A 14,818-nucleotide genomic window follows, 5' to 3' on the forward strand; every position below is an offset into this window, starting at 1 on the left:
CAACACTTACAATTCCAGTATATTTCTGTTTGACATTTTCCCATTATCCCACAGCTTAAAATCCTATATAGCTTTGATGATAATTTCAGCAGCAATGAAAAAAACGGTCTCCTAAGCACCGAAATCGTTTTCTGACCTGCAAAAACTTTGCTGTTGACCTTTTTCCAGTAGAGAAAAGTTTGGTACTTATTTAGAATCCGGTAAACACGCGAGAAAACCGCATCGAAATATCGAAGATGCTATATGAAAAATAGGTTTTCGCTGCCTAGTGAGGTATTGCTCACTCCGTGATAAAGATTTAAACTTCGGTTTTTTGGGGTTAAAGGGGCAAAAAAGGTACCTAGGTTAGGTTACGTATTTAATATATGCTATGCTTTACCCCCACACCCCCTAATGTGCAAATACGGTATATAGCCCAAATTTGTTTCTGAACTATTAAATTTTTATCATACTTTGTTTTATTTCATTAGCATTAACCAAACTTCATTTCTCGTGTGTTTACCAGATTCTAAATAAGTACCAAAAGTTTAGCTGGTCATCTGTCTTTCCTGTGTCCATAGTCAATTTCGGTAATTCCAAAATATTCAAGTTTCAAAAATTTTCCATTACCCTGATTGTTAAGATCTTAGCCAAATGTGAAATAAATTCTTAAGTTCATAACGTTTGTAGTAACAACTTCTCAAAAACTCTTAAGGAAGCAAAACCCATCTGACAATAATCTGAAAAAAAGATTTCCTAAATCTGTCTTAATTCATTGTTTTTAATTACTCACGTAATCAAAAATTATCTTTGAACAGCACATATTATAGCATATGGCCATTATTTTCTTCACCTGATTGCTAAGGTCTCACTTTCCTGATCTCAGGCCTTTCATCTCTGATTTGATTTTTTTGCGCTGAGTAAGGAGTGACCCACAACCCTTAGTAATTGCAAGTATGAAAACAAGTTAAAAAAAAAACTGTTTAGTGAGAATTGGTTCAACACATAAAGGAGAGATTTCTCACATAAAAAAGGCAGCGTACAATCAGTGGCATCAATTGAGGGGGTATTTTCACCCCTCTGAAATTTTCAAAATACCTTTTTTGTGGGTGTTTTCATTGAAAAATGAAAAAAAAAACGACAAATTGACCCCCTCTCCATATTTTGAAAAATCAATTTGGAACCCCAACACCACCCGAATTTTCTTATACTGATGCCACTGTGTACAATCCAAATAAACATTACTTTACCAACCTGTTTTCAGCCAATGAGCCAAATTTCCAATTACCTTCGGGTGGCACATTTAAGCTAGAATTTAAAAGGGAAACGATGAAAATCTTAACTTGTACCCTGTACGAAAGGGAATTTTTAATGGATGGCTTAAAAGTACTTCGCTTGTAAAAACATACTTGGAATCGTTATAATTCATAATCTGGTTCATATTAGGGACAATCTTTATGTGTAGCCACTCGCACAAAAACTCCTATGAAGCTTAGAAAAAAGTTTAAGTAATTGAACATACATTGTTAAAAGCTATTCTTCCCTTTTCTTTGCTGGAGTAAACTTAACTTTCCCATACTCCGGGAATTGGGCTGTTTTGTGTAATTCCCCGCGAATGATTTTGTAAGTTCTGTTGGGCATGTCCGTCAATGCTTCCACTCTCCCTGAAACATCTGAGGATCCTCGAAAAACGTTGGGGATTCCCCGAGTGTCTAAAAAACAGACAGGGCTTTCTGGAGCCCCCCCCCCCGAAAGTTATTGCTGATAAAAATGAGTGATTTTGATTTCCAATTAACATTTGCGCTTTTTACGTACGTAGATTTCGTAGAACCCAATTTTCATCTAGCGAAATCAATTATGGCTATTTTAACCCGGCAGAGCTATTTTGATCTAAAAGAACAGAATATGAATTTTTTTCGGGACTAATGTTTCAACTAGTCGATCGATTACTATATTTTTCATTAACAAATGAACAAGACATATTTCCTAACATATTTATTCAATTCATAAGAACGGCACACTTCAACACTTGAAGTACCTAATACAATTACGAAAAAAGAGGAAAACTCAGGAATATCACGGAGACGATCACACAAGGAACTGTACTGATTCGTATTTTTGTTTAAAGATTCTCCTGAAACCAATTGGCCATGCTTATCATGTAATCCATTTCATTTCCAACTTTAGAAATGGGATGACAGTCATCATAACAAAGCAATCTAAAAAGAATCAAATTTGACAAGAAGGTCGTGTTTTAATGAGGTAGTCTACTATTAGATACGGAGAAATGAGAACTTCAAGGTTACTAGCCGACAACGCGCTAAGACAATCTTACCTGAGCATTTTGAAATGACCATGATCTCGATGCTCTTTTATTGTTCAATCTTCTGTCTCATCTCTTTCTATTCGAAATTTATCTATGATTTAGTGATGAGACAATGCCAGAATTTTCCTCGTCTCGGATTCCAAGAATATTTATCTTTTTTTATGGTATCAATAGCAATTATAATAATTTATGTAGATGCATCACCTAATTAAGTTTGTGTTAGAAATGATTCTGATAGAAGAGTCGACTATCTATAAGTTGATGTTTCAAAATTTCAAGCTTAAAAGCTAGGAACGAAAAATAATACTCAAAATCTAATCAGAAATCAGGATATTAAAACTCGTTTTTATAAGTGGTATAGCTATGAAGACCATAAACAAATAGCTAATCAAACAGTTTATGGTAGCGAACTCTAATTAAGCAATGACTCAGTGGCTCATTAATTACCGAAACTCTAAGAAACAGAATTATGATAAAAACAATTTAATTTTTATACTGATTCAAAATATATAAACTCATCAAATTTAATATGACCAGTCAATATTTACGAGCCTTGAAAGTTTGTCCAATTTTTGAAAAAGGAAAGACCCCCCCCCCCCAAAAAAAAAGTCAAACAATCTTAATGAAAATCACATTTTGCGTATTAGAGAACCCTGATTTACATGTTTCAATCTCCTATACACAAAAATGTAGAATTTCGCATTTTTTTGCAAGAAGAAAGGTCACGGATGCGTGTTTATTTGTTTGTTTGTGTTTTCCCCAGGAGTGATCGAATCGAACCACTGATCCTATAAGATAGGGAGAGGGCTCATTTGATCGGAAATAAAAAGTTCTAATGCCCTTTTTAAGTGACCAAAAAGACTGGAGAGCAGCTAGCCCCCCTCCCACGCCCCTCTTTTCCCCCAAATCATCCAATCAAAATTTTGAGATAGCTATTTTGTACAGCATAGTTGAAAGGTCGAATAATCATGCCTTTGGGGATAACGTGACCCCCCATAGCCCCCGGGGAAAGGGCTGCAAATTACGAAAACTACGTACTGTTTACGTACAGTATTTTTTATTAAGAAATAAACATACATTTCAGGGAGGGGGGGGGGAGATTTTCCACGGTGATAGTTTTCATTTGGGAGGGAAGTGAGGAGTTTCCGGGGGTAAGATTTCCAAGGAAAACTTTGCGCTGGAGAATTTGCCGGAATTTCTATGCGCAATTCTTTTTATTTGTCTTACTTTGTCTTTACATACTAAGTTTAACATGCGAAGATGTTCCGGGGGAAATTTTGAGCGGGGTTGAAACACAAGGGCCGTTTAATTAGAATAAGAAGCTTTTTTAAAAGTTCCTAAAATGCTTAAACGTGAAGAGCGAGGTATTGAGGAGTGGGTAACCCCCTCATATACAGATTATTTCAGTTCGTTTTAATGTTGCTCCTTACTATCAGTTGAAAAAATTATGTTTATTTAACAAACTCTAAACCAAAGGACTGTACGTTTCAATAAATTTACTTGCTTCTTGTGCTGATATGGACTGTGCCTCCCGGCTATGTTAATGGTTTACTTTATTTTGACAACTGTAATTTATTCTAAGTGTGAATTAGTTCCATTCCAAACATAAGTTCAAATTAGAGGGGGAATGGGGTAACCCTCACAATATCGAACTATTTTCTGAATAGCTCGTACAAATATGTTTTCTAGTCTTAGAGCTAGAGACATTGGATCGTCTTTTGTACCAGTTACGGCTGATTCCCAACTGTCTTGCATTGGGTTTATATGACGCTAGAGATGCGACCTAGCCAAACACATAAGCAAGATTTCGCTAGCAATATGTGCAAAATTCCCTGAGGGGCAATTTTAAAAAATTCAGAACAGTGTAAAAATATGAAATGCATCAGAAAATTGCAAAAACTTTGAGGTTCCTCGGTAACCCATTCTCGGAGGCTCCCCTGCGCACTTGTGACGATAATTAAATAACGAAAAAAAGTCAGGAATCCACCGACTCTTAAGTTTAGCTCTGATTCAGTCTTATTCAACTGAGGACTGGTATACGGTTTGCAGCACTAATACTTTTAAATCTAACTATAGTCACATTAGTACACATTACGTGCTAACGCGACAACGTACGCCCGTTACTATAAAATACAAGTTGCGTCGTAACGAGTCGAGGTCAAGTAGACTCTACAATTAGGCACTGATAAACAAACCAACAAGAAACAAAATCAAATTTTTATTTCACATTTGTTGATTTTGAGTCTTATTTAGATAAATAAAGGTTTTGAGAGAAAATTACGTTCTATATTTAAAGAGACAGACGTTTTAAATTGTAATAAACTTAATTGAAAGAGTCAATGTAGAACTGGTTGACAAATATGCAAATATCATATTACAAAACATTCGTGACATCTTCGGTAATCCCTTTCCAGGGAGAAAAAAGAATTCCTTTCCAGGTAAAACCAGTAAAGCTCTGTAGCAATCGATACCCCCAGATCATATAAACCCGAGCTGAAGCTGGAGATACCTATCGTAGACATATTAAAGGTATCGTCCCACGCTCCAAGCCTGATTCGGGAATTACAAAAGAATTTGTTCCAAGGATTTTTGGGGGGACATATCATCTCCGGAGGCAGAGTTTGATGGACCTACCGACCATTTTGTGCAAAATGGCTATTTCAAAAATTTTAATTGAATTTCCTTGGGGGGGGGGGGGAAGAGGTTATACTTAAAGACGTACAGAAATTTAAAAAAAAGGAAACTCAAGCCTCTTTATTAAGAACCGGAGTGCAGGGGAATACGGACAAAGTTGTAAAAATTCGAATCCTTTTGCGTGTTTCTGTTGTTACTTGATGTTCGTCATTAGTTTTTGTTTTACTCTTCTATGTTAGACCCCAGGTCAGAATCGATTGACGCAGCACAAAACAATTTATTTCAAATAATATGGCAAGTGTTTAGGATGGCCAGGATTTGATCGTGCTTCTTTAAATATTGGTATCCAACGATTAGTCTTACACTTTTTTTGTGACTATGAAATGACTATGGGTTTTGCTCCAACACATTTTTTCAAATATATACTTTCACATCATTTTAAACAGTTGGCGATAAATTTTTAAGTTCCAAAAATATGATTCATTTCATTCCATCCTTAAGGTAGGCCTTTCTAAGTATACTTAAAAAAGAAAAAAGGGAAAAAAGGGACAATGAGAAGATTGTAGATTTAATAAGGGGTGATATGCACGTCTTGCACAACGCTAAAATTTTAGTATCTAGGACATTTTTAACGGTAACTACATCTTTAGAGCTTTGTTTCGAACACATCCAAATTTTAACATCATAGCACAGGTTGCACCCTCATCCCCCTGCTTGTAGTGTTCAAGTGCTGCTTAAAATTTACTGAAAGAAAAGAAAAACAAATCTTTTTGGTTACTCTAATTGGAAACATGAAATGATTTTTCTGTTTCTAAAATCGACCAAAATTTATCAATTTCCAACTAACAACTTGCTATATTGAAGAGAGTTTAAATATTAAGGAATAGTAATAGTAAGATATTTTATTGAGGTATAAACATGACTAATTTGCAGGAAGGGTTTGTACACTTCTTAACTTTGAATTCAAATTATACTCGTTTGCGTTTTTTCTTAGGTTTCTTTTTATTCAGGAAAGAAGTTTCATTCTTAAGCACCATTGAGCCTATGCGTAAAAAATAATTGGCATCAAGACAGAATTGAAAACAGTAATTTATAATACAAAAATAGCACAATTAAATCAAAGAGGGAGCAAAAAGAACGATGAGACTTACTTGGTTTTGATCCCTCTACTTTTTAAAGAATAATACCACTCTCGTCCCTGAGAGGCCGGAACGCGAAGGTCTGTCTCACCAATCGCTATTAAAGTTGGGGCTTTGACTTTATGGGCGTGAGCAATGGGAGAAGCTGAAAACATTTTTAGGGCTACTTCTTGTGTGTATGAAGAATTTGCAAAATTATATTCACCAATTCCAGTTTCGAAGAAACACCTGCAAGATATTTATAAACGGGAATTACTACACATATGATACATCGTCCTTCCCAAAATTAACCGCCCTATTAATCATATTTTTTGGTTTCAAAATGAGCCGTTACCCTCCCAAGTCTTTTAACAAGTTTTTTTTTTTTTATTGACACCTTTGCATCTCTTTTGGAATATATTTTCTCTGTGTTTGAACTATCTTCCTTTTCCTAACTTGTAAGTTTTTTTTTTTTTAGCAGAAAAAGAAATGCTAAATAAATGCGTGTGATGGGGCCATAAGCACGGGGATTATACTGGATTTATTCTAAAATTTTTCTGGGGACATTCGTCATGCTCGGGCAAAAAAAAAAATCGACATTTTGTTGGCCATATAATTGATGTACTAAAAAAAAAAAAAAACATCATATAATTTTCTTTTTAACTTACCCTTTTAAATTCTTATATTAGCCTCAGTCTCCAGCTAAATTCGCCTTTGAAGGGCTCATAGGGCTATACTAAATGAAAATATGAACAAAAATTGGCATGAAATCTGAAAAAAGTGCGTGAAATCTCAAAAAGCGCATTTTTGTTTACTTAAGAATCCCCTATATTATTTTTTATAGCCTTCTCAGGTTGAGCTCATTCGACAGGGAACTGGAGGTCCTAGTGCTCTTTCTACGGGAAAAAATTCAATGGAGAGTAACCAGCCACCCCTTCAACACCCCAAGTGCCTCCAGGCACCCTGCAGCCACGTATGGTATCGGACCGAAATTTCGTAATTTAAGGGGTACCACAATCTATACAGCCTAGTGTTGTAACTGGCAAAATTGGTCACGGTAAGATTGGGTATTTTGCGTATTTTATCGTAATTTTACGGACCCCCGTAAAATTGTTTTTTTTTTACGTAATTTACCTATTTTACGTAATTTAATGGTGTTTTACGTATTTGACCAGTTTCTTACATATTTTACTGACATATTTTACGAAGGCTTGCAATTTTCACAGCGAAAAAGGCGCAAAGGGGCTGGCAGTAACAGGTTTAAATATGATTTTGTTTTGTGTATAGCTGTATTACCCAGTTTAAAAAGCCATCTGTCTGACTTCAGTCTCTTGTTATCATAACAATAAGGTGCATTATAATACAAGTAGTTACAATTTTGAAATAGCAGTTGAAATGCTACTATGTTAGTTCTGTGAGCTGTTAAAGACATATAGGGCTACAAGCAGGATTGACATTTGACAAACAAGAAAAAAAAAATAAATAGCCGAGAAAAACGAGAGTAATGTCAACCAGAGAACAGAAAAAAAGCGAAAATGACAGAAGCAGATATTTCGTCAGGGACTTCCACCCAGCCGTCTTCAGTGCTAAAAAAAAAAAGAAGTAAAATTAACCTTTTGAAGTAGCTCTTAACAGAGCAGAAGAAAGACTGAATAAAAAAAACCAAGCCATAATAAATGAAAGACTATTCACTAATTAGATTGGGCAAGAACTGTTCGCTTAGAGATTGACTTAGCTTGTCTACTGACCTAATTTTTATTAAAACTGTGGTCAGATGATCTTAAATTAAGCTGAAGAAAAAATGTTATTTAAATCCTTTAATTTTAAGCTATTATAAATTTGGTTTATAGGAATATCTCCAGTATCTGTATTTAAAGCAAGGTGTCTATTGATGAATTTTTAAATTTCAATTGCCTTCCAAAAAGAATGTGGGATGCCATTTGCTTCAAATATTAAAGTTGCCTCATCACAGAACTAAATGATCTGGATTTTCAACGATGTGGAGGGTTAAAGCAGAATCAATGTTCTCATTTTTATTTTAATTTTCACATCCCAGAGAATTTTTTTGTTCATGCCGTCATTACTCGGGAGCTGACGATTACCCTCCCCTCCGGAAAATATCTCCCGAATTAAAACCTCCCCCACGGAAATCCCTCCCATTTTTCCCAGGATAATTCCGGATCCTCATTAAAAGGGAAATTGAAATTTCTTCACTCCTGTTTAAGTCAGAGGCAATCGTACAGCATTGCCTATAGTAAAGACACATAAGGGTTCAAAATCAACTTCTCATAGACATTTCACCGCAAGTTGACCCTTTCAGTATGTTTGTCTGATGGGATGCAGCACATCTGTTTATTTAGTACAGTCTTATCACATAGTTGTTGAATGGTTAGAGTTTGAACGTTCGTTTGTAGATTTAGTTCTGCTGCAATACCGACAGGCATTTGATTTGATTAAGAACCCTCTTGCCGCCCAGAATCTCAAGTCAAAGGGTGCCCGTAAGCACATCCTCCAATTAGTAGTTGATTTCTCACGTCACAGGTATCAAAAAGTGTACGCCCCTTTTCCCGATGATATTGAATCGGAAAGGGTGGAAATTACATGTGGCGCCCCACACGGTACCATATTAGCAGCTCTTCTTTTCCTGGCTGTTATCAACTATGTACTTTCTGACTTTGACGATCGTTTTAAATTCGTCGATGATTTGTCTGCGCTTCTTAAATACCACGTAAAGGATTCGCAAGCTGTAGCCCAGTCCGACCCAATTTTTTTCGATCAGTTTAAATCACAGTGTACTGCGAACAGTCTTTAAATTAATGAGAATAAATCAAAGGTTTTGAGGTTCAACCCACTTAAACGCGATTTTACCTACCCCGCGACTTTGTTCCCTTCTGCTTCGTGTGCGACTATCTTGGGTGTCACCTTTAGTGTGGACTGTTCTTTCTCTATTCATGTACAAGAGCTGGTTAAGAAGGAACATTATGCTATGCGGACACTGGTGGCGATGCGCCGCCTAGGTTTTCCAGTGTATCAGCTGAAAACAGCGTACCTCACTTTTATTCGACCCATCCTTGAATATGCGTGTCCCGTCTGGAGCCCACAAGTTCATCACATAGATTACTTAAGTGATGATTTGGAGGGGATCCAGAAACGAGCTGTAAAGATCATTCTTTGCGACAAATATGTAGATTACAGCTCCGCTCTGAAGTCACTTGAAATACCAAGCCTTTACGATCGCCGTTTTCAGCTGATGATTCGTTTAGGCCAGTTTTTATTGTCTAGTCCTGTACATAGGACAATATTACCACCTAAAATGCCTGTCCGCGCAAATACCAGAAGCAAAAGCAAACTTATGCCCGTCTCGTGCCGCACAAACAGACTTAGTAACTCCTTTGTTCCTGTTTTTACAAGTGCTTTTAATAAAATGTAGAGAAGTGTTTTCATGTAAAAAAGTTTTCATGTAAAAAACAGCGCCTTTTAGTGCATTTTTTTTAATGTGTTTATGACAGCTGTTTTCATTAAAATGATTCTGATTAGTGTTTGTTCATTTATTCTTTTTCCCCAGAGGGTTTTGATGCGGAAGGGTCGAGTAAATTTTGGAGGAGGCTTAGTCAATTGAAAATCAAAAGTTCCAGTGTCATTTTCTAAGATTTAGCCTGCTTTTCATTCAGTTGCTACCGAATGTGTTGTTACTGACTACATTGTCTTTAAGAAATCCTTATTCTAGTTCAACGGCCCTTGTGTTTCAGCAGTTGTTTTGAAACAGTCTTCAGATAAATACAGAATTAGTTCTAAGGGAGAGATGAGGAGAGGTTGGAGGTAGAAACTGATATATAATCCTCAGTACCATATCCAGGACTTTTGCTGGGGGGGGGGAGCTTCGGAACAGGCACAGTCATCTAAATCAGAATCTGTAGGAGAGAAGCTAGATTTGCCAGTAGATCATGTTGAAGACGGTCTTAATCACTGAAAGTGACTAAATGTTCTACTATTATGATCCAGTCCTTAGTTGATCAAAGTCATCAAAATGTTACAAACCCCTTTTTTAGTTGTATTCGGTGCTTTTATAAATAAACGAAAAATAGCATGTATACGATAGAGAAATGTGGCTGAATGCGGTTATTTCAATATGTAAGGCTGTCATGGTAACATTTCTTAGGTTTAAATAGAGAAAAAAATTGCCAGTATGATTGTACTCCCAAATAATATTTTTTTTTCCATTTTACAAAATGGATGTCCGAAATCAGGCACTGTCTAAGTGCTGAGGTATTAACTTAGGCACAAGAAAACTAAAGGGATAAACTAGACTGTTAATTAAATTGAAGAAACTCTAGATGAAGGGGCATTACCTTTTTTAAACCCAGGAAAATCAGAATCATCAAAATATTTCATAAAAGCTGAAAGTAATGCTTAAAAAGAAATGCTCAACTGGTCTTGTAGCTACAGGGCAACTCTAAAACACCAATTTTACCCTATATTTCCCAGGGAGTACCAAATTTTACCCTATTTTACCAACTTTACCTTATTTTACTAATTTTACTTACCTAGATTTTATTTTACAGTAATTTTACAACACTCCAGGGGCAAAGACCAAAAATTACGCGAAGACCCCTATAATGTAAGAATACAAAGAGATAGCGTTTAACCCTACAGAGGCAATTGTTGTAAAAAAACAACACTGTACTTTTCGAGCTTGGACTGCTATCTTGCTGTACAAAAATACTGCTTTTATCAACATCTTTCGTTGGGGCTGAAAGATGGCAGTCGATTGATACCTTTGGGGAGCTGCTTTGTGACATGTGGCCTAAGCAGTGAGTCACCAAACCAAGGGATAAGAAAAAAAAATTAAAAGGTAGGCAATTTCTAAGCTAGAAACTGGAAACAAAACGAAAAGGTAGGAGATTCCTTGCATGTTATATGCGTATAAAATATATACCGTTTAGAATTATTGTAGTTGAAATTCACGAAATAAGCAAGAATTTGGATCAGTAGCAAGATAAACTTCCTCCTGTTGTAAAAATACAACATCGGACGATCGTGGCTCAAAATTATGAAACAAACAACTAAATAAGAAAATAAAAAGGGTGAAGAAAACAATATAATTTTACATCAGCTATTATGTAGGAGGAGTCCCTCCTACATAGTAGCTCAAAGCACCCCTCAGGAATGGTGGATCATTAAGTAGACAGGGTGTTTCATATGTCTAATTTTTGTTTTATTTCCAGATGGCGAACTCTTACGACAGACTAAGAAAACGAGCTCAAAATCGCCGAATTGACGCAGAAGAGGCGGCCAAGTATATTTTTGACATTCGAGAAGACATGATGTCTGATTTGTCCGACGATGATGATGACAATGATCCAGACTTCCTGTCTCCAGAAGATCTTATCGATGATCCTGATGCAGACTTGTTGCCTCTACTGGACAATCTCCACTTCTTCTTGGAACAGGATGACGTGGAGGCTAACAATGAACCCAGTGACGATGACTCGGGGGAAACTCCACCTTCCAGTCAGCAACAGCAACCGGTAACAACAAGTACTGGAAAATCAAAGAAGAAATCGAAAGTCCAAGAAAAATTCGACTGGAGAAAAGCAGAGATAGAAAAAGTTGATCTGTCTTGGAAAGGAGAGCCTCGCCAAGTTCCAGGCATCTTGGAGACTCCACTGAAATACTTCCAAAAATTCTTTGACGATGAACTTCTTGAGCTGATAGTTGAACAAAGTAACGTCTTTGCACTTCAAACTGAGGGATGCAACCTCTGCCTCACTGCCGAAGAGCTAAAAGTTTTCATGAGCATTATTCTATTATTTGGAGTGATAAAAGTTCACTATTATCGAATGCACTGGGAAGCAGCCACCAGATACCCTCAAATTGCCGACAAGATGGGCCGACAAAGGTTTGACAAGATCAAACGTTTTCTCCATTTCAATGACAACAATAAAGCTAAGAAACCTTGAGAACAAGGATTTGACAAGCTATACAAGATTCGACCCGTCCTGAGTCATATCCGTTCCAAGTTTCTTGAAGTCAGCCCAAAAAAACACCATACAATTGACGAGCAAATGATTCCTTTCAAGGGGCGAAGCAAATTGAGACAATATCTACCGAAAAAGCTGACGAAGTGGGGAACAAAAGTGTTCACAAGAGCTAGTGTGTCTGGTTTTGTATATGATTTTGAAGTTTACCAAGGGAAGGGCACTCTTGTTGAAGATGACATAAAGCCAGATCTTGGAGTTGGAGGCAACATAGTCTTACGTCTGATGAGTACCTTACCAGAGAAAATGAACTACAAGATTTACTTTGACAACTGGTTTTTGAGCTTGAAACTAATGAGTTTGCTCAAAATTAAAGGATTCCCTTGTATTGGTACGTTGAACAAAGCGCGACTGAAGAGCTGCCCGCTCCTCACAGATGGTGAAATGAAGAAACGAGAGAGAGGAACGTCAGATTACAGAACTGACATTCATTCTGGCGTTATTGTAGTGAAATGGTTAGATAACAACACGGTTTGCTTGGCTTCAACGTATGCAGGAATAACGCCACAGGATACGTGCAGACGCTGGAACATTAAGGATAAATCCAGGGTTGAAGTTTCAAGGCCAGCCATTGTTTATGAGTACAAGCCTCATATGGGTGGCGTAGATTTAGCAGACATGCTGGCGGAGATGTGCCGAGCTCATCTTTGGACACGAAAATGGTATATGAGAATCTTCTGGTGGCTTATTGACACAGCAGTCTGCAATAGCTGGCTTCTTTTCAGGTCAGACGCCAAAGCGCTGACTTCAAGGACAGACGAACCGATGATCTTGAGAGCCTTCAGGTCTGAAGTTGCTGCAGGGTTGTATGCCTCGGCGCGTGTGATACCCCAACGTAAACGTGGTAGACCATCCACAGATGTTGAAGATAGTCCCAGCCCCAGCCCCATTCGAAGTCGCAATCGAATCCGACCGGCAATATCTGCTCAAGCCGATGGACTTGATCACTGGCCAAAAAAGACTGAAAAGCAGAGCCACTGCAAAGAGTGCAAATCGGGATATACCACTTTTGAATGTAAAAAATTTGACAATCCACTGTACCTGACTGCCTAAAATAATTTTTTTAAAGCCTTCCACACAAAGTGAAAATGCCCCATTTTTAAATACTCGAGAGGCTAATGTCGTATTTTTACAACATGGTCTAAAATTGACAATTTTGAATAAATCATGCAAAAATAAAATTTTTCGTCAATAGTCTGACCTAGAGATTACATGGGAAGCGTTGTAGATTTTTCCTGGTATTCGTTCATATAGTGGCCTGTCAAGGGTTAATATACAACAGACACTAAATTAGACAGGATTATTACTAATTTTAGACTAGTTTGGAAGAGAAGAGTCTCCCTGTTTTCTATTAATCCTCAGTAATTGCAAACTATTTCAAAATGTCGATTTTCATTGAAAAACCGATTGTGAGAATCTCGCTATAAAAAAAGATTTTATAATTTGATTCTAATGAGTATTCTCTACTTAAAAATCTTACTACGCAAGGAGAGAGATAGGTAGAATTGCTGTAATTTACCCCGAAATTCTAATTTCATAAGATGAGAAAATATAATAACGCAAAAGGGAGACAACCAACTCTAGCATTATTTGACTCGTAGTAGAATTCAGTACTGCAGTCTCCCTCCCCACCACCACCGACGCGAGTTTCTCGATCCGTTGTACGCCAGTGGTGAAATGAGTAACACTACAGAAAGAAAAGGCAACAGAGGAGAAATGAGCTGTTTGAGGGCTCCTGGATGCATGTTCCTTCACGACGACAAAACCATTCACTGGTAGCTTAAAAAAAAAAAAAAAAAAAAAAACAGTAAAGAAAGAAGAAACGAGGGTAATACAAGCCAGTGAAAAACGTAGACTACAATCCAAATATTTCGGTCAAGACCTCGTCTTGACCGTCCCCTGTGCACGATAATAAGAAACAAAATTACTGATAAAAATCCAAAGATAATACAAAAAATCAAACCTTAAAAAACACAAAAACTGAAGACCCTCTCAAAGTAACGGTGAAAGGGTAACTGAATAAAAATACAAAACTGAATGGCAATTCAATTTTTCAATTTATGCAGAGCATTTTTAAAAGTCAATCACTTCCCAGGTAAAACATGATTAGCCAGTGTGATCTCAAAAATTATTTTTCTGGAAATCCATCCTCGGTCTCTTAAGTAATTTTTGTACAGCTTTAATCAATTTTTGGGGCGCAGACCCCGCCTCATGAATAAATAAACAAATAATAATGTAAACCGAAGATTTTTTCACGAGAGAAAACCAGATACAAAATAATAAGTCTAAATATTTTCTAGCTAGAAAGGATCATTTAGAAAACATTCTTTAATAAACAAAAAAACTATTTTATGTTTCATATTTTACTGTGTAACATAGATTCTAGTAAATATTTAGAACCAAGAATCTGATATAGAATTTTGATCGTTAAAAAGTATTAAGTAAAAGAGAATTACTACTACTACTACTGCTAACGACACACCGCAGCACCAAGCCGCCTGAGGCCAACACAGCTACGCACGCTCCTCCTCCATCCCAATCTATTCAAAGCCTCCCTCTTTACACCCTCCCACGAAGTTCCCATTTCGCTTAAATATTTCTTTATGACGTCCTCCCACCCCATACGAGGACGACCTGCTTTCCGTTTAGCCCTAGACGGTTGGTCGAAAAGAACAATCTTCGGCAACCTGTCATCCTTAATCCGCACAACGTGCCCTAGCCAT

At 36.9% G+C, this 14,818-nt stretch overlaps 1 protein-coding gene across 1 annotated transcript in view; it reads right to left on the reverse strand.

The window, feature by feature from the left end:
- Positions 1 to 1,965: 1,965 nt before the first annotated feature.
- Positions 1,966 to 14,818, reverse strand: part of LOC148946985 (acylamino-acid-releasing enzyme-like) — a 66,843-nt gene continuing 53,990 nt past the window's right edge. The window contains exons 9-10 of the mRNA XM_089096793.1: positions 6,091 to 6,306; positions 1,966 to 2,198 (exon numbers count right to left, since the gene is read on the reverse strand). Of these exons, the coding sequence (XP_088952919.1) occupies positions 2,102 to 2,198; positions 6,091 to 6,306 (313 nt within the window). The 3' untranslated portion in view covers positions 1,966 to 2,101. The remainder of the gene's footprint in view (positions 2,199 to 6,090; positions 6,307 to 14,818) is intronic.

The sequence above is a fragment of the Artemia sp. Qi Xiang Cuo genome, chromosome 11 (assembly GCF_049724085.1).
Source record: "Artemia sp. Qi Xiang Cuo chromosome 11, ASM4972408v1, whole genome shotgun sequence".
NCBI classification, from domain to species: Eukaryota; Metazoa; Arthropoda; class Branchiopoda; order Anostraca; family Artemiidae; genus Artemia; species Artemia sp. Qi Xiang Cuo.